Source organism: Artibeus jamaicensis, unplaced genomic scaffold, assembly GCF_021234435.1.
Source record: "Artibeus jamaicensis isolate MK-2021 breed Jamaican fruit bat unplaced genomic scaffold, CSHL_Jam_final contig_76, whole genome shotgun sequence".
Classification (NCBI taxonomy): domain Eukaryota; kingdom Metazoa; phylum Chordata; class Mammalia; order Chiroptera; family Phyllostomidae; genus Artibeus; species Artibeus jamaicensis.
The window spans coordinates 3560620-3580652 of record NW_026521954.1 but is presented as its reverse complement, the minus strand read 5'-3'; the positions used below and the strand labels follow the sequence as shown (position 1 = coordinate 3580652).

General features: G+C 41.4%; 1 protein-coding gene across 2 annotated transcripts in view; it reads right to left on the bottom strand.

Moving 5' to 3' along the window:
- Positions 1–4137: 4137 nt before the first annotated feature.
- The window catches only part of PDS5A (PDS5 cohesin associated factor A), a 124591-nt gene continuing 108695 nt past the window's right edge, over positions 4138–20033 (bottom strand). For both annotated transcript variants that reach the window (XM_037138035.2, XM_037138036.2), the window contains exons 32-33: positions 13992–14344; positions 4138–6759 (exon numbers count right to left, since the gene is read on the bottom strand). In XM_037138035.2, the coding sequence (XP_036993930.2) occupies positions 6756–6759; positions 13992–14344 (357 nt within the window). In that variant the 3' untranslated portion in view covers positions 4138–6755. The remainder of the gene's footprint in view (positions 6760–13991; positions 14345–20033) is intronic.

Genomic DNA, 20033 nt, shown 5'->3' with positions numbered 1-20033 from the left:
CCCCTTCACCCTGCACACCCACTCCCACCAGCATCCCTCCCTTAGTTCATATCCATAGGTCATATATAAGTTCTTTAGCTTTTACATTTCCCATACAATTCTTACCCGTACAATTCTTACTTCCCCCTGTCTATTTTGTACCTACCATTTATGCTTCTTATTCCCTCTACCTTTCCCCCTATTCTCCCCCTCTCCCTCCCCACTGATGTCTATTTATCTAGTTCTGTTCCTGTTCTAGTAGTTTGCTTAGTTTGTTTTTGTGTTTTAGATTCAGTTGTTGATAATTGTGAGTTTGTTGTCATTTTACTGTGCATACTTTTGATTATTTTTTCTTAGATAAGTCCCCTTACAATTTCATATAATAAGGGCTTGGTGATGATGAACTCCTTTAACTTGACCTTATCTGGGAAGCACTTTATCTGTCCTTCATTCTAAATAGTAGCTTTGCTGCATAGAGTAATCTTGGATGTAGGTTCTTGCCTTCCATGACTTTGAATACTTCTTTCCAGCCCCTTCTTGCCTGCAAAGTTTCTTTTGAGAAATCAGCTGATAGTCTTATGGGAACTCCTTTGTAGGTAACTGTCTCCTTTTCTCTTGGTGCTTTTAAGATTATCTCATAATGTAATTATGATGTGCCTTGGTGTTTGCTTCCTTGGGTCCAACTTCTTTGGGACTCTCTGAGCTTCCTGGACTTCCTGGAAATCTATTTCTTTTGCCAGATTGGGGAAGTTCATTATTGGTTCAAATAAGTTTCCAATTTTTTGCTCTTTCTCTTCTTCTGGCACCCCTATGATTCCAAATGATGTTGGAACATTTAAAGTTGTCTCAGAGGTCCCTAAACTTCTCCTAATTTTTATGAATTCTTGTTTCTTTCTTCTGTTCTGGTTGAATGCTTATTTTCTTCCCTCTGGTCCACACTGATTTGAGTCCTGGTTTCCTTACCACCACTGTTGGTTCCCTGTACATTTTCCTTTATTTCACTTTGTATAGCCTTTACTTTTTGCAAACATACTCAACCATTTCTGTGAGCATCCTGATTACTGTGTGTTTGAACTTTGCATCTGATAGGTTGGCTCTCTCTTCATCACTTAGTTATATTTTTTCTGGAGCTGTGACCTGTCCTTTTATTTGGGCCATTTTTTTTCTTTTGGTCTCAGTGTACCTGTTACGTATAAGGGGCAGAGCCTTAGGAGCCTGGGTGGTGCCGCAGAGCAGGGCAACCCAGGTGGCTGTGTTGTGACACTGTATGTGGGGAAGGGGTCTGAGAGGGAACAGTGGCGCTTGCTTTGCTCTCTGCCAGATTTCAGTCACTTCCCCTGCTACTCACAAGCAAATTGGGCCTTTTTGGTGCTGATTTCTGAGTGGGTGTTTTGTGTACCTTCTAGGACCCTGTGGGTCTCTCCAACTAACTCTCCTGCTGCAGCCTCAACCCCCACAGGTGTTTTCAGTCAGAGGCTTGAGGCTTTATTTCACTGCGCTAGAGCTCTGGGTTGCTTGGTCTGTCTCACTCCCCATTTGCTCCTCTCGGTTTATCTGTGTGTGAATGTGGGACCGCCCGCTCTACCAGCCGCCACCTTGCTACAAGTCCTCTCCACCCAGCTGCCCAGCTCTGCCCCTCCTACAGGTTTGGAGGAATGTTTCTTCTTTAACTAACTCTTTGGTTGTCAGAGTTCCATACAGTTTGATTTTCTGGCAATTCTGGTTGTTTTCTGTTTTTAAATTTGTTGTTGTCCTTTTGGTTGGGTGAGGAGGCACAGTATATCTACCTAAGCCTCCATCTTGGCTGGAAGTCTAATTTTATCTTAATTTCTTTAAGATGCTGTTTGCTGAATGTGTGCTCAGAGGCAGCAGAATTCAGAAGATGGTTTCATCTCGACTTCTGCTTACTGCCTTGTATCATTATCCATTTCCTTCTCCCACATTCCATTCGCTATCAACTTCAGAGACAATGTGGGCCTCTCAGTAACTTGGTGGAAAAACTTAATCAGGAAACACTGAGTTTTCTAGTCATACCATTTAGGTTTAAACTCTTTGGTTTAAACTGCCCTATTTTTGCTGAGGACACAGGCTTACTATTGAATATCTCTGTGCTTCAATAACTTTGTGTAAAGTGGAGATGAACATACTAGCTGCTTTATGGGGATTGTTGTGAGAATTAAATAATATGCCAGTCTGTAAGTGAAGTGTTTCATAAGCAAGGGGAAACCAGGGGGCAAAACTATGCAAGCCTGCCTGGGGGAAAGGGTCTCAGGAGGTGGGGTGTGTGTGGCCACCAGGGTGAACATCTGCTGAAAAAGGTTCAGAGCACAACTAAAATGGGTGCTTGGTTCCCCACCAAAATTTGCTTCCTGGAGAAGCCCACTAAAGTCCCTGGAGTTACACAGTTTCTCTAAAGAAGCCATGAATATTATCAACACACACACTTTTGTGCTTGGGGTGGGGACCCTCAGGGTAGTGGGTGAGCAGAGTCTGGAGGGCAGGAGCAGGCATTCTGGAACCTTCACACGTGGGAGTGCTCAGACGGTGTGTCTGTTGCTGAAGTAGCAGTCTTCTGGCCCTTCCCCCTCCATGGGTGGGGGCTGGAGTTTGCCCCGCCCCCACCGATGGTCACTTCTTCCCAGGAGGCCCTCAATCTGGGGAGCCACCTCCTGCCTCAGCCCCAGCTCATCCCCGATGGGGTGCCTGCTCAGCCCAATCATTTCTTTAGGGATGGACCTGCCTCTCACGATTCTTAAAATTGTACTTCTCTCCACAGAAAAGGTAGGGATCTTCTGCTTTGAACAGCATCTATCAGGGCCCTGAAGTCCAGACTTATGTGTCACCTGGAATGGTCATGTCTACCTGTTGTCCTATTGTTTTATATTGAGTGTCAGCTCCTGGCATTGTGCCTAGTCTGTGCAGATTAAAGAAATACCAGTGATGATAAAAATCGCTGTTCCTCCACCCTACATTTTCTCATTGGCTTCGCAGATCTTTGCATTAGCACACTTTTCAGGGGTATACTGACCTCTGGCTGATTGCTTTTCAAGCTTCTGGAAGAATGGGTACAGTGCTGTGCTCCTGGCGAGGGAGTAACTAGAAAATGAGGGTGAGGAATGTGCCTGAAGTCAGCAATCAGTACTGATAAAGAAATGTTATTTGAGCCTTGGCTGGCATGGTTCAGTGGATTGAGCGCCAACCTGTGAACTAAAGGGTCGCTGGTTCGATTCCCAGTCAGGGCATATGCCTGGGTTGCAGGCCAGGTCCCCAGCGTGGGGCATGTGAGGGGCAACCACACATCTGTTTCTCTCCCTCTCCCTAAAAATAAATAAAATCTTAAAAAAATGTTATTTGAGAAATAGGCAAAGATGAACTCTTGACTACCTGTCTGGTATTGGCCCTTAGAAATGGGACCTTCCACATGCTCCCAATGTGCTTCCAATTAAAATGCTAAATGAAGTTCGCTTCTCTCACAGGAGTGAGGAATTGGAGTTCTGGTTTACTGGGTGAGGAGGTGTGTGCTCATGGGCGTTCATTTCCATTGTTCCACACGGTTGCTGGCTTGTGGCGAACTTTTAACTTCTTGTAGGAAATGCTATCATTCCTACCTAGGCTGGCCGCCAAGCTCCTTGTCAGACTGCTAGGGACTTAGTTTCCAGTGGTTTCTATTGAGAGTTTATCCACGTAAATAGTCAAGACAGGAACGTCTTGAGACCACAGACGCAGGAAGGTGTGGAATAATCCCACCGAGGATGAAATACAGAACCAGGCACAGCAGCTTCTCATTCTGTTCACCTGTGATTCCAGACACACTTATGTACCCTACTTGTTCTCCATGAAGTAGCTTTTAAACCATTATAAATAAGCATGTTTACAATTTAGGGTAAAGAGATGTATCACAGACAGTACACATGAGAGGCCACTTTAAAAATCTTAGGTTAAAAAGCAACTTCTAAAGTTGCCCAAGTGTTCATCAAAATTTATCACCTATTATGTTCTTCCTCAGTCACTGTAAGCCCGATCAGGGTAGTTAGCCAGGAAGTCTGAAGGGGGCATTTGATTTCTTACGAAGATATGTAGACTCCAGAATCTAAACAGAAAATAGACATCAGCTGGTGACATACCAGGGCATACATGAATATTCAGGGCTCCACACTATTACATAATGCTGCATGTCTTGATTTTATTTGAAACAATGCATATTTTTAGCATTTTATGGTAGGATTTTACATGTGTCATTTACACAAATTACAAGGTTCTGCTTCAAGTCTTTAAAAAAAGTTTTAAAAATTCAGCCCATATGCAGCACAATAATATGCAAAACTACTTTACATTATACACACTTTTTATCAAAGGAGATACAAAATTCTGGCTTGTAGTTTTAGACAAATACAAGAAGCTTCAAACTAGACACAAAGGGTTAACATTAATTCTCAAATATAAGTCTGCACTTTGTGTTGTATTTCGCTGAGATGTAAATACCAAATTCCTAAGGGATTTTACCTTTTCCTTTTTCAAAGGAAAACTGACAAATTTCCCTTACACAAGTCCCTCCCCATCAGCTCAATCTTCCCATCATCCTGCTCTCCCTTCCCTTAGGGTCAGACACTTGCACGGTGTTACAAAACCAGGGGCGGGCCATTCACGTCTGCATGTGGACCAGATCCTTTTAGCTAACTCCTGCAAAAATCTGAGCAGCCACAGCTGATGCAAATAGTTCTAATACATTACATCACATATGACAACACTAGGTAATTTAGTCAGCTGTGATGCTGCGTAATCAAACAAAAGGAGTTGAGAGAAGAAAGGTCCCTACCAGTGTGCTTCTCATTGGTGACAAATTCATGGGGTTAAGAATCAAGTTGTCTGATGCTAAGAGAACGTTAAATTCTTTCTAAATAGAACATGCCCACTGATTGCTGGAGGGACTTCTCTGATGCTTATGCATAGATATTTTTTCAGCATGTTGGAGGCAATATTTTATACTTTACTTCTAAAGGGTTATAAAAAGAGGCAATAAGGAAGAGCAGAGATTGTTCTGCCCCTTTGAGATATTTTTCTATCACTGGTATCCATTGTTCCCTAACCATCATCTGATACCTAAAAGTGTGTATATGCATATTTAAAAGAATTACGCATCTTTCACTCGGTCAATATACAGTCAACTCTTGATTATCTATGAGGACGTCAGTGATACTATCAGTAAATTTCACATTTCACATAACGGGCCTTTCTGGACACTGTTCACTTCACACCCCACGTAGACGACAGCCCGTCAAGACCGAGTGACTATGTGGCCACTGTTTACGTCCTCTGACCCTCGCCAGGTCTGTGCACAGAAACTGAGCGAACAAATTCAGCTGGGGCTTTGGGACAGAGCTAGTGCAGGCTACAGCTCGGCGTGAAAAAGGACACATTTGAGTTTCTCCTGAATTACCTCTGAATAATATGCCTTCATTATTTTAAGTTTATGGTTACTGCAAAATTAAAAACCTGAGGCATAGTCACTATTTTATATAGATAATGGAGAGTTGACTGTCATCATTTTTTTTAGTGACTTTAGCCCTTTCACGTAAAAAATTTCACAAGAAAACATGATAAAAAGATTAAAAAAGACTACCATATGACATCTAGAAGCATTTATTTTATGGAAAAAACTTAAATATGATTATGCGTACACAAAAGTGCACGCATTACCTATGCGGAACAATGCCGAGAAACAATACACTAATACCAAAGTTGTCGTCTAAAATAAATGCAGACGGAGCCCAGACTGCGGGACAGAGGCCACGGTCACTTCCCGGCAGCACAGCGCTGAGCGTGGGTAGCAACTCTTGCACACCTCTGACTTCCTTACACAGCTGCCAACACCCAACTATTTCAAAAAATGGATTTTTTTACATCAATAAAAATCTGGTGATGAACATTATAAAACCAAATACTGGACAGTCTTTACTCCTTTAAAATTCCAAATATTCCAACATAATCACAGGAGTAAAAACCATTTTAAATGATATGCTTTATGAAACAACAATATGTACATTTATTGCAAATTATATTAAACTAAAATGGTGGGGAAATCAAAATATGAAGTGATATGAAATCAATAATAATTTTAATTATTTTCTCACTCTGATAAAAATCAGAAAGCAACATTTATAAAATTGCCACATCACTTTTCATAGCAGGGAACTAAAATCTGTACATCTCATTTTTGCAGAAAAGTAGGCAGGCAGAAAGAATTATACATAAAAGTTTCCAAAAGGAAAACAAAGAAATATTTCATCTGATCTTTTTTCTTCTAAAAAATTAATTCAGTAGACTTCTACTTTTTTCTTGTGGAACACGGGAACTCCTGGCTCTAAAACTGATAAATTTTCAGTGTCAGTGTAGGGACGTCCTGTTACTTTCTTTAAAATAAAAACTGCAGCATGGAACTTAATGGTGGATTTATGCCTTTAAACTCCAGATATGCAGGAACTGGAACCAAGTGTTAAGCAATTTGCTTAATTATTGACTTTTCATAAGAAAAGTCCAGGGGAGGGTAGACTAGAGTTGCTCTTAGCCTCTCTCAGGAGTCTCTGCTGTACATCTCCACCAGAGGACCGCGGTCATGGGAAGGGAAGTCATGGTTTCTTCAGTTTCCAAGGCAGACAGTGTGTGTTCTGAGTCAACTTCATTTTCTGTTCAGGGATATTTTGAATCCAAGTTTTTGCAGAAGCCAGAGCCGCTTCTGTTTGGCTTTCATTTTCTCCCTTTACAAATGAGTTTTCTTTTTACCTTGGGGATAGGAGTAGAAGAAGAAAGCAAAGTTAGAAAAGATGTAAACAGGAAAACAAACCAGAATTACTTCATTTCTATAATTATTAGATAAAATCTGAAAATATTTTTTTCCAATTTTCACCCGAGGCTTTACTCGATTTAAGGAATCTTTCCCTAAACTATGTAACAACAAAATGCCAATGAAGAGATTTTTATTTTCAGCCATTAAGTGCTGCTACCCAATGCCTGGTATGCTTAAAACAATAAAAAGCTATTTGAAGTAACTATTCTTTTAAATTAAAACTTTCAAAGTATTATAGAAGAAAAATTACTAAGTGCTAATGACAAAAGAATTTAGAAGCAGCAAAATAATAAGTTTGGACTCCTGAACGAGGTAAACAAATACATTTTCATATACTAAAAGAACAAAGAGGAAAATTTAGCTTAATTCTGTTCAAAAGTGAGAGGAATCCTCCATTAGCAGAGGGGACTTATAATCGCTGAAGCAGGAAGGAGTGGGAGGAGGAAGAACCCATCTGAATAGGCTGGGGGGCGGGTAGGAATGAACACCGGGCTTGGCCTCATCTAGATTCTGGTCGCCGGTGGTTCAATTTGAGGGCACGGCATTAGGCATTAGCAACCACCTGGCCTATGTTATCCCACGTTTTCAATCAGCCACAGCAGCATGAAGACTGCGTCTCCTCCAGAATTTCGAAGTTGGGAGGGAAAAATAGGGAGTTGTTTGCTTATGTTCCCAACACTACATATTCGTAGCATAAAAATAACAATGCTTTGAAAAGGGGGGCTAGGTGATTAAGATTCTTACAAGAGATTATTAAGTTAACTCGTATATACAAAACAAGTTTAATAATACAAAAACCGAAGAATCCTCTACAAGCTGCCTGCGGCACCTTCGGGAAGGAAGCTTCCCTTCACTAGCTCTGAGTCCTCAGCATCTTCCTGGCTGCGCTCACAGACTTTTACGTGACCCAGCTCACTGGGAGAATTCCTGGACTTGATTCTATGTCCCAAAGTGAACCGCCATCACTTCCAAGCACTTGGCTTCTGAAAATTTTCATATTATTTTGAAAAAAATTCACTTGTTACTATGAGGATGTTCATATCACACTGATGGACATTTGTTTAATGCATGAGGACGCACACTTAGGAGTTACTTTAAGATATGAACCCGTGTGATGTGAGAGAACTTTCTCAGTATACAAATAAGCACAGGAGATCAGGAAATTATTAAAATTAAAAAATTTCTCACCTAAGGATGTGTGTGTGTGTGTGTGTGTGTATAAATTTTTTTTAGAGAGACAGGAAAGGAGAGAAACACTGACTGGTTGCCTCCTATACGTGCCCTGCCCAGGAATTGAACCTGCAACACTTTGGTTACAGGATAACGCTCCGAGTCACACCTGCCAGGACAGAAAATTCTTTGCTTAAAAGAATAGAAATTCCAAGATTCTTAAACACTCCCACACTAAGCCTGCTAAGACAAACATACTAATACAAAGATGGGAAAACTGTAGTCAGTTATCATACATGTAATTTCTTTAAATTCACAGTTTCCCCAGAAGTCCCAAGTTTAGGGACTGTTTTTTCATTGGTGTGGAAGAATTTAGCCTTAAGCACAAGCAAAACATCCTCAAGAATCAGCAGACCTATGAAGACACATTTTTAATGCTAAGTGTTTGGAATTGTTTACCATTTGGATAACAGCTCAAAAACATAAAAGAAAAAACAAGTGAACTAAACAACTTAAATGATGATCAATCTTTCATCCAAAACTTAGCCAACACTAACTGTCCAGTTGATCAGGTGGTGTTCCTGACCATACTATACAAATGGCTGATTTTTATAAACGTAGAGAGTGAATTCAAGGAACTTTCCCATAAAAAGTAACAATACTAAAAGAAGCCTAAAATACAAACAGGAACATTTGTTGAAACAGCTGTCTCCCCAGTAAATAGCTAAGAGAATACATTTATTGCAAAAATCTAAAGGGATCTAAAAGTTCTACAGTTAAGTTGACAAAATGCTCAGCATCAAGTCCCAGATTAAGAAATAAAATTTTTGTATATACTACCCATGTTCTGGTGGAATATCCATCCTCGAGTCAGTAAGTAAATTATGCAAGTAGGAATCACACGAAAACTCTTATTATGTTGTCAGGAAGAGGAATTCCAGAGGGTTAGCACTTGCCACACGACTGTAAGTGATGGCTGGGCTATAAAACTGGCTCTCCAGGCTACCATTTATCAGGAGTTCTACGTGATAGGGCTGAAGGATTCAATGAAATAATAAAGCAACATTTTTCGTTGATTTAATAATAATAACATTTAAAAATAATACGACAGTAATATAAATATTAAGTAATAAAACTGGGTGAGTTTTCCAGAGGTTGGTGTCAGCATAAGGTACAGACCAGCTACTCCGAGGGGACCCTGAATCTGGACTGACAAAGGAGCGCACGGAGTAGAGAAGAGTAGGAGATGCTACTGCAGATGCTACTGTAGAGACAGGTGTGACTAGGACGGGAACTGACCACCTGGGGAGTGAAAAACTGAAAAAGTGAAAGATGTGAAAAATAATGCAAGGTAATGGAAGAGAAAGGAATGGCATTTGGACTCAGAAAGCAGGGCGACTGAGGACGCAAGGATCTGGGCCTTACTTAACAAAGTCTTGCATTCAAGCTTAAAATCCAGGGTCCACAGCCTACGTGTAGCCCCTCAGCTCTATCTCCACAATGCAAGGCCCCGAGGCTGTGCTTTGCATCGCCAGGGCAACAAGCGAGCCGACAGCTCGGAGTGGTAGCATTCGATGGCTCTCAGGTCTGACAACTCTGTATCTTCTTTACTAGTCAGCTGGTTGAAATTGTAACGATAACCTTAAGAGGGTGATCCAAAGTGTTACATTAATTCTGTATTCAGAACTGTTCAGTCCTGTGGCTTTAATCTGTATCTGGTGCTCCACCAGCCCTCAGGAAAACACAGATGGGATGTCAAATCGATCACAGGTAATATGCAAGTATGTTTAGAATTTCGGAGGAAAGTAGAAGCCACAGTTCCACGTGAAATAGAAACAAAGCTGGCGCCTTCATGATTTTGACTGTTCAACATTCCTCAGGTTGAGGGACAAATAAAACATCAACTGAATCACAAACAAGGAGCTTGCGTTTTAGTGTGTCTGTCTATTCCATATTTTGGTGGTAACTACATATAAAAACATCTTTTACACATTAAGACGGAAAACAAATAAGAGTTCTGAATGTTCGTAGTTTACAAATGCTTCAAAATACTGCATACGTTCGAGAAACCTAACCGTGGCCACCACGGTTGGCAGCGCACAGAGGCACCGGGCATGGGATGGGCCTGGGCTCAGAGTCCGGCAGCGCTGGCCAGGGACCTCAGGTACTTCTTTCAAATCTGATCTCCTCATCTCCAGTTGTTCTTGTTTAATAATGATTGTTGGCAAGGCCAATACATATTCAACTTTTCCCTGTTATCACTATTATTTCTACTAAAATGTGCCAAGCACCATGCCAAATACTTTCCATGTATTCTACCTAATTTTCATCACAGTCTGACAATGTTCTTATTCTTAGCATCTGGTGCTTTGTTTACTTTATGTTTGCAGCTCTCAAGAACCTCTGTTTTCTCCTCTTTCACGAAACAATGCAGGGGCCTACGTATGCACTCTGAAAGAGGTTTAAAAGATGACTGTGGTTGGCATGTTTGGTTTAACCTGTATTCCTTTTAAATAAACTAGCTTTTTACTTAGGAGCTATAAAAATGAACTGTATGCAAACATATTCCACTCTATGGGAACTATTACATCTATGAAGTATATTAGCTATTTAAAATATGCTAGTTCAGTATTTTCAAAGCATCCTGTTATACTAATTTTGTGTACACGTGTACCACCTGCAGAATTAAGACTTAATTTTACCTTAACGGTACAATAAACAGGGGCACGCCAACATCGGTTTACAGTTGCATTGTGACGTTCTTTTGAGTTAATAAAGCTGTTGTAATAATAGTAACAACCTGCACCTATTTCTCCACACAAAGAACTTTTGCCCACCCCTGCACGGTCTGGTGATGACAAACTCCAGAGTGACACTGTCTGAGTTCGAACCTGGCTCCACTATGAAAGTAAACAGATTAAAAGCTGCACGAACCCTCTCTGCCCAGGTTTCCTCCTCTTTGCGTGCTGGGATAGTGATAGTACTTGCCGGCAGAGAGACGTTATAAGGATTTTATAGGTTAACTAGAAGCTTAGAGTCAAGGTCCCCAAACTGCAACTCTGCAGCCACCAACACGAACACCCCCCCCCCCCAGCAACCCCCATGCTAATGTCTGTGTCTGTGAGTGTGACTTCTCCAGGGACCTCATGTAACGGGAATCATACAGTGTTTGTCCTTTTGGTCTGGCTAATTTCACTTACATAACATCCTTAAAACTTATACATATTGTATAGCATATGTCAGGATTTCACTGTTTTATGTAGTAATTATAAAAATAATTCTATACCTTAATTGTATTGATCAACAGACCCAAAGTCAAAGTTTTCTGTTCTCTTTTTGAGTTTACAAGCTGGGAAAAGACATTCTTTGAGTGCAGAACACATCCATTTTGAGTAATTTTGCATTGCCAAAGCCTGGCACGATGCCTGGCACCCAGTGAAGGGTTGGTTGAAAGAGTGAACGAGACGCACAGGAGCAATGCTAGGTGCCTATCATCCACTCAGTTCTATCCAAGAGGATAATATGAGCAATGCAGAGTTTCTGGTTGGGCTGAGTAGTTAGTTCATCAGGATTCCAAGTCTAGTTACGCTAGAATTTAAGGGCATAATTGTATGTTAGGTTCAGGAGAGAATGAAAAAGACAAAAGAGGGCTTAGGAGAAATTTTCAGAAAGTACTTTTATGTTGTGTTAATCATGAACTAGCAGTCAACAGCTTAAACAAATTGTTTTAAATCCTTACCCAAGGATATGATTATTGATTTGAGAGAGAAGAAGGAAGGAAAAGAGAAAGGGAGGGAAGGTGGGAGGGGGAAGAAGGATGGCGGGAGAGAGAGACACTGGTGTGAGAGGAAATCACTGACCGGCTGCCTCCCACAGGTGCCCTGACGGGCGATCAAACCCACGTCTCTCTGCTGTACGGCCGACGCGCCAGCCAGCTGGGCCGCCAGCCCAAGCAGTGGTCAGCAATGTAATCAGAAGTGTCTGAACTGCATGTGTCAAATGTTGGAACTACTCTACTGAATTAACATAATTTAGTGTTATCATGAACATCTTATTTAACCATTTAACTTCACACAGAATATAAACCCATCACGGAATCCTGTGCTTTATTTATTTATTCCAAGTTCCAGATGCAAAACAAAATTTAAATTTAGTTATTTAATTGTTTTTCAAGTACAGTTTTCTGTTTTTTACTCCCATCCAAGCTCCCCCCCACCCCCAGGAACTAGTATAAAGGACACATGGAAAAAAACTAAGGGGGGTGGAAATGGGAGGGAGGAGGGAGAACTGGGGGGGAGTCCTGTACTTTAAATAACACACTGCCCACTGATCTACTAAAGGGTATACTTAAGACTTCTAATATGTTGCCTTTTTCATTCTTAAAAACCTTAAAGACATTTTAAGGTTTTTAAAAAGGCCCAATGCCATTTTTAATCAAAATCAGTCTCTGGCATTATTATTATTTTAAAAATATTTTTAAAAGATTTTATTTATTTTTAAAGAGGGAAAGGGAGAAAGAGAAACATAAATGTGTGGTTGACTCTCACGCAACCCCCCCCCCCCCAATCAGAGACCTGGCCTGCAACCCAGGCACGTGCCCTGACTGCGAATCGAACCAGCAGCCCTTTGGTTTGTAGGCTGGCACTCAATCCACTGAGCCACACCAGCAAGGGCTAATGTTTGTTCAGTAATGTGGGGGCATAGCATATGGTATAGCTAAAAGTAGGACGGGTTTTATAATATCCTAATCAGAGACTAGGTCTGGTTACCCGGGTATTGTGCTTAAATGGCAGAAGGACAGCTAAGGTGAGGTAAGGTCAGGTGGCTCAGATGGCCTCTGTGTGATGACCAGTACTATTTTGTGTCAGTGAGGAATGGCTAGAATTCTAGAACCTCTTTAGAGAATTCTGGCAATCACTAAGGAAAATGTTCAACTTTTGTGTAACTGAAGAGTAAAGCAATTAAAACTCAGAACAATGGTCATGATAATTTCCTGACCATTTCTGTGCAAGGCACTTTATTTATTGATCCATTCAAATCTGACGACATCCTTTGAGGAAGGTGTTATCACAATGTGTTACTGATAAAGAAAAGGAGGCCAAGGTTAAAAAGGTCCAGGTTTGAGGAGAAAAGTAATGAATTTGCACCTAATACTGGTTTTCATTACTACACTTATTAGCCTATAAATCTAGAAGTAAGCTCACTATTTAGATCAGGGTTGGGCCTGGATGTGCTGTCACTGAGATGCTGTAAAACGTGGTCAGAGATACTTAAAATGTAAGAAACTTTAATAGATTCAAACTTCAGAATTTCAGAAATGACTATTTTTAAAATGTGCTTACAAACACACGTGCCTCGGCAACACGTACTACTAACAAGACTGACGCAGGGCGGTGGGGGTGCTCTGAGATGGCAAAAGCTGGCTCTTTCCTAAAAGAAACCCAGATGCTCCCAATCTAACTCAGGGGGATGAGTAGGTGCAGGTATAGGAGCAAAGGGCGGGGGGTAGGGCTAAATTCAAATTACAGGCCCAGCGTGGGAAAAGCCGACTTCTGGACCTGCAGCTGGGGCGCCGCCGCTGCACTGGGGAGGGCTGGGGAGAGGTAAGCTAGTGACTTATGTTAAAACTGACTCGAACAAGAGAAAGTCAAGAGTAGAAATATGCCTTGTTCTTATGTCAAGACTACTACCTCCTTCATTCTGAGATTTTTATACCCAAAAGGTAGCCGTTTATTTTAAGTAAACCTCATGCACGTATGCGAAGGACACCAAACAAAATATTATAGTATCCTTGCTCATAAACATAGGTCAAAATACCATATCCTAATTAAAATGTAGCCAAAGGAAAGTTATGAAATCAAAACCAGTGCCATATAAACTACTCAGGCAAACTGAGGGCAGTTTTCACTCCCAATGCCTCAGTGTTGGGGTGATGACACACACTAAGCAAAGAACAAAACGTCTGGATGAAAGGTTCAGAAAGAATAATGTGCATTACCTTTGTAAGTCAATTTGTCTCTCTGCCGGTGCCGCCTTTTTGGCTACATCTTGCAGTTTGGGTGCTTTGGCATTACCTGCTTCCAAACCCCCAGAGCTTTCCTGACTGACAGCGGCTCTCTTTCTTCCCTTGCTAAGAGGTTTGCTCAGATCATCATTTTTGGTTGCATTGCCCTGAGATTCAGACTTGGGTCGACGTCCTCTCCTGGGCTTCGAAGGGGCGGGTGGTCCTGATTCATCTACTTCCTCATCTGTTTTTTGTTGGATATTCTCCGCACCGGCTGCTGTTACTGTTCTCTTCTTTCCTCGGTCACTGCTGATGGTGCCCTGGGTAGCCTGATCAGAATTAATCTCCTAAAAGAACACAGAACAATTCTATAAACACAAATTCTTAAGTATCAATATTGTGTACTAGAAATATCTGAATGTATTTGGAAGGAGTTGGGATTCCTGGGTGTCTCATTAACTCCTTGCAGCCCATGAGGAGTGTAAGCTCCTTGAGGGCAGGGACTGGAGCATGGTCTCCACTCAGTGCTGGACAGATATAAGGCACTCACTAAGTGCGTATTAAAAATGCATAGGCAGAATACACACAATCGAGAAAGTCACCCTGGCTGGGTGGCCCATTGGTCAGAACACTGTCCTGTACCCGAAAAGGCCCCAGGCTTGATTCCTGATCAAGGCACATACCTAGGCTGCGGGTTCAATTGCCATCGGGGTGTGTAAGGAAGAGAACCAATCACTGTTTTCCCGTCACATCAATGTTTCTGACTCTCCCTTCCTCTCTCTCTGAAACCCCGTACATGCCCTGACCAGAGATTGAACCCACAACCTAGGCCTGTGCCCTGACCAGAGATTGAACCCACAACCTTTTGGTGTACGGAACAACACTTCAACCAATTGATCTACCCAGCTAGGGCTAACCTTTTACTTAAAAAAAAAAATTTTTATTTATTTATTTTTAGAAAGAGGAAGGTAGAGATAGAAACATCAATGTGTGGTTGCCTTCCGCGTGGCCCTCACTGGGGACCTGGGTCCACAACCCAGCCATGTGCCCTGACTGGGAATTGAACTGGTGACCCTCTGGTTTGCAGCCCACGCTCAATCCACTAAGCTATGCCAGCCAGGGCATAACATTCTACTTTTTTCTCCTCCTAGTTTAGTATATATATTACAAATAATTAAATGTTCAAAGTAATAAATCCCATTTTAATATGCCATAATGGATTTTAGGAGGAACAACAGTTATCAGAATGAAAATGTCCTTTATATCAATGATATTTAGAAACCAATTGTAATTTTAATTGTTAAAATACTAATTGAATCAAGGAAAACGAAAGAGTACTATCGTCATCCAAAAATTAGAATATATCTTTTTAATTAATAAATTAATCTTCATCTCCCTCAGAAAATCTTTTTTAGAGTGACTAGGGGAGAAATATTGTAGAAGGTTCTCGTCCAGGTGGCAGCGTAGGTAAATGTGGGGCTCACATCCTTTCACAACCACATCAGAGATACTGGGTTGGCCAAAAAGTCTGTTTAGTTTTTCCCATAAATGAAAAGACACGTTTTTCATTTCACCAATAACTTCATTGCTTTGGATATTTTGAACATGTCAGCTATATCCTGCTTTTCGCTTCTAGTGGGTAGAGGCTGGGGGTGCTGCTAAACATCTTCCACTGCATAAGACAGCCCACAGCAAAGAACGGATTGGCCAAAATGTCAATAGTACCAAGAACCTTCACTAACCACTTTTGACACATTAGTCACAGCACCTTTCTCCATACACTGCACAAATCTTTCTTTTGCATTTCAGTTGTGTTTTTACCTCTTGAAATAAAGCATAACATGATGAAAACGTTACCTCTTTTCTTCCATCTTCAATATTAAAATGGCTGCACAAAAATTCACTAATTTTTGATAAATTTTTAAAACTGCACTCTGATATGACAGCTGTCCCAATACAATCTAACAAAATTGAAGCTAAACACAACTAAAAACTTACTAGAGCCATTGTAAGAAAAAACTAAACGAACTTTTTGGCCAACCCACACAAGTACAGGACAACCACCATTGAGAACTGCCTGGAATCTAGCTGCACAGGAAGGCCGACAGCTAAAGTTATAAAGAAGCCACATCAAGCCTAGAAGGAGGGGCAAAAATGAAGTATGGGCTGGTCCCACACCCACATGTAGTGGTTAAAAGTCAGGAGGTATCTCTCAGCTGCAGACACCCCCCAACCGAAGGAACAAGGGGTCCCAGCCCCAAAACAGGGCCCCCGGCCCAGGGTTCCAATGCCAGGAAGAGAAGCCATAACTTCTGGCTGTAAAAACCACCAGGGATTTTGGCTGAGGGAAGCAGTGGGCTTCTTGAGTCTTAGGCATTTCTCTTAGAGGGCCCAGCAACACACAAACTCTTTTGGACCCACTTCCTCAGCTCCAGCGCTGGGGAAGCAGCTCAAAAGGAACCAGGGACATACAGGAGGAAACTAAAGTGTCTGGCATCAGGGTGAGAACTGGAGGAGCAGCTTCCTTCCAGACAGAAGTGCTGACAAAAACCATGGTTCCTTTTCTAAGTCCTTTACCCATAGGCTCTGAATCTTCATCAACCAGGCTAACACTGTTTGCCCCGCCCTACCCAACTGTCAGGCCCACCCAAGCTTGTTCCAGTGGCTTTTCCATATAATGACTTATTTTAGCTCTTGCTTCAAATTTGCCTAAACTCTCTCAAGCAGCATCTGGCCTTGGTATGCTCTGTACCCTTTTGCTTTGTGGCCCCTGGCCAGGCACTAGCAGCAGCCATCTGCAGATTGCTTTGTAGCATGCGCCTGATAGCCCCAGGCAGAACACAGGTGGTGGCTGACATTGGTCTGCATCTCGTGGGAGGGCCCAGAGCCAGTGCACTAACTGGACAGCTTCAGTTCATGTCGAGGCACTGCACTCAAGGGGCAGACTCAGTGGGCACCAGAGCCCTGCTGAAGGAAGTCCTGCTCCTTGGGGTGGTTGCCTACGCAGCTGATCCTCCATGGCAGTCACAGCAAGTCCTTACAGTTGATTGGCCTGGGGTTAAATAACTCCAACTGAAGTGTCAACAGCAATCAAGGCTCAACGCCGCAGGAAGGAGCACACAGCCCACACAATGGGGATCTGGAACATCTGGAGTGCCCAGCCCACATGAACAGGGAGGCTGTGCCACTGGACTCTACAGAACACGTACTGTATTACGTCACTCTACCAAACCTGGGAGATGTAGCATCTCTACCTAATACATAGAAACAAACACAGGGAGACTGCCAAAATTAGGGGACAAAGAAACATGTCACAAATGAAAGAACAGAACAAAACTCCAGAAAAAGAACTAAACAAAATGGAGACAACCAATCTATCAGATGCAGGGTTCAAAACACTGGTTATAAGGCTGCTCGGTGAACTTAGGGGAAGAGTAGATGAACTTAGAACTTGAACATCATAAAAAAGGACGAGTCAGAAATGGAGGATACACTAACTGAAATGAAGAATAATTTACAGGGAATCAGCAGTAGAGTACATGAAACTGAGACTCAAACAGTGATTTGTAATATAAGAAAGCAAAACACACCCAATCATATCAGCAAAAAAGAAAAAAGAATCCAAAAATGTAAGGATAGTGGAAGGAGCCCTCTGGGACAACTTCAAGCACACCAACACTCACATCATGGGGGTGTTAGAGAAGAGAGAGAGCAAGAAGTTGAAAAACTATTTGAAAAATAATGATGGAAAACTTCCCTACCCTAGTGAAGAAAACAGACATACAAGTCCAGAAAGCACAGAAAAACTCAAACAAGATGAATCCAAAGAGGCCCACAGAAAGACACATTATAATTAAAATGCAAAAGGTTAAAGACAAACAGAGAATCTTTAAAAAAATTATTTTTAGAGAAGGGGAAGGGAAAGAGAAAGAGAGGGAAAGAAACATCGATGTGAGAAACACTGACTGGTTGCCTCTACACCCCTACCCAGGGATGTGGCTTGTAACCCACGCATGTGCCTTGACTGGGAATTGAACTGGTGACCTTTTGGTTCACAGGCTGGTGTGTATTCTACTGAGTCACACCAGCCAGAGTGACAAAGAGAATCTTAAAAGCAACAAAGGAGCTCCCATAAGACTGTCAGCTGGTATCTCAACAGAAAGTTGGAAGGCCAGAAGGGAGTGTCAAGAAATACTCAAAGTGATGAAAAGCAAGGACCTAAAACCAAGATTACTCTACCCAGCAAAGCTGTAATTTAGATTTTATTAATTTTTTTAGAAAGTGGGGTAAAGAGGGAAAAAGAAACATCGATATGTGAGAGATACATTGACTGGTTGCCTCTTGCACACTCACCACCAACTCGGGACCTGGCCAGCAACCCAAGCATGTGTCCTGACTGGAAATCAAACTGGTGTCCTTTCAGTTTGCAGAACGATACCCAATATACTAAAGCCACACCAATCAGGACTATTTGAAATAGAAGAAAATGAAAAGCTTCCCAGATTAGAAAAAGCTAAAGGAGTTCACCACCACCATACTAATATTACTTGAAATGTTAAAGAGTCTTCTTTAAGAAGGGGAAAAAAAGATTTAAAAATATGAACAATTAAATGGCAAGAAATACATACCTATCAACAATTGAATAAAAAAAAATAAAGAAGCAGAACAGAATCAGACTCGGAGAGAGAATATTTTCATAGTTGCTAGATGGGAGTAAAGTGGAGGGTAGTGTGGAAAGGGCGAAGAGATTCAGTACAACTTGGTAGTTACAAAACAGTCACAGGATGTAGAGTAGAGCATAAGAAATACAGTCAATATTCTAATAACTGTATATGGTGTCAAATGGGTACAACATTTATTGGGATGATCACTCAGTAAATTATATAATGTCTACTCACTGGGCTACACACCTGAAACTAATATAATTTAAAAGTATTATAAATTGCCCTGGTTGGTGTAGCTCAGTGGATTGAGCGTGGGCCTGTGAAGCAAAGGGTCGCCAGTTCGATTCCCAGTCAGGACACACGCCTGGGTTGCAGGCCAGTTCCCTAGTAGGACACACATGAGAGGCAACCACACATTGATGTTTCTTTCCCACTCTTTCTCCTTCCCTTCTCCTCCCTCTAAAAATAAGTAAATAAAATGTTTTAAAAAATATTATAAATTATGTTTCAAGAAAATTTAGGTAAATGAAAATTCATAACAGAAGTAATTTAAATAAGAAAAGCCCACATCAGTGTTTCACTTTAGGGTTTGTTTACTCTAATGTTAATCCACATTTTAATAGAATGGGTAACACATGAGAAACAAGAGTAAGGTGGTCCACATTAATTAAACTGTGAAACAATACACAATGGATCAGAGAACAGATATGCAAACTCACCCTGGGGAAAAACAGTGATTTGGGGGCAGAACAAGATGGATCAGTGAAACCACCAAGTATTAAATCTAAAGAGGAACCATTCCTTGAACTGAATGCCTATCAGTTGCAGTGGCTGCTGGATTTAGATTGGGGATCGAAATTGATAATGTTCGTATTCTCACGTAGATAGAGCATGGCAGATGACTAGGGTTTTTAAAAAAGCAAACAAGTATTTAAGTATAAATCACAAGTGTGAAGAGATTAAAGAACAGTGCATTCTGAAAGAAATCAGAAGAAATACCAGTTTCTTTTGGGGAATCATTTAAGTAACATCACATAAAAAGTGAAGTATTCCAGACAGAGGCAAGAGGCAGCACAAAAGTACCTGGAGAGGGAACGAGCTGGAAAATGTAAGGTCTTGGTCCGCCAGAAGTCAAGGGAGGGAGGTGGCAAGGAGGTCGGCGAGGCAGGCATGGGCTGGATCATGAATGCCTCACAGAACACATTAAGAAACCAAAAATTTTAAAGTGCTAATGAAAGTTAGCAGTTTTTAAAATTGAAGGCTTTAAATTGAAGACAAACATAATCCAAATTACATTTTTAAAAGATCAAATTGGCTGCTGCATGGCGACTGGATTAGAAGGGAGAAAGAAAGTTAACAAGAAGGTAAAACT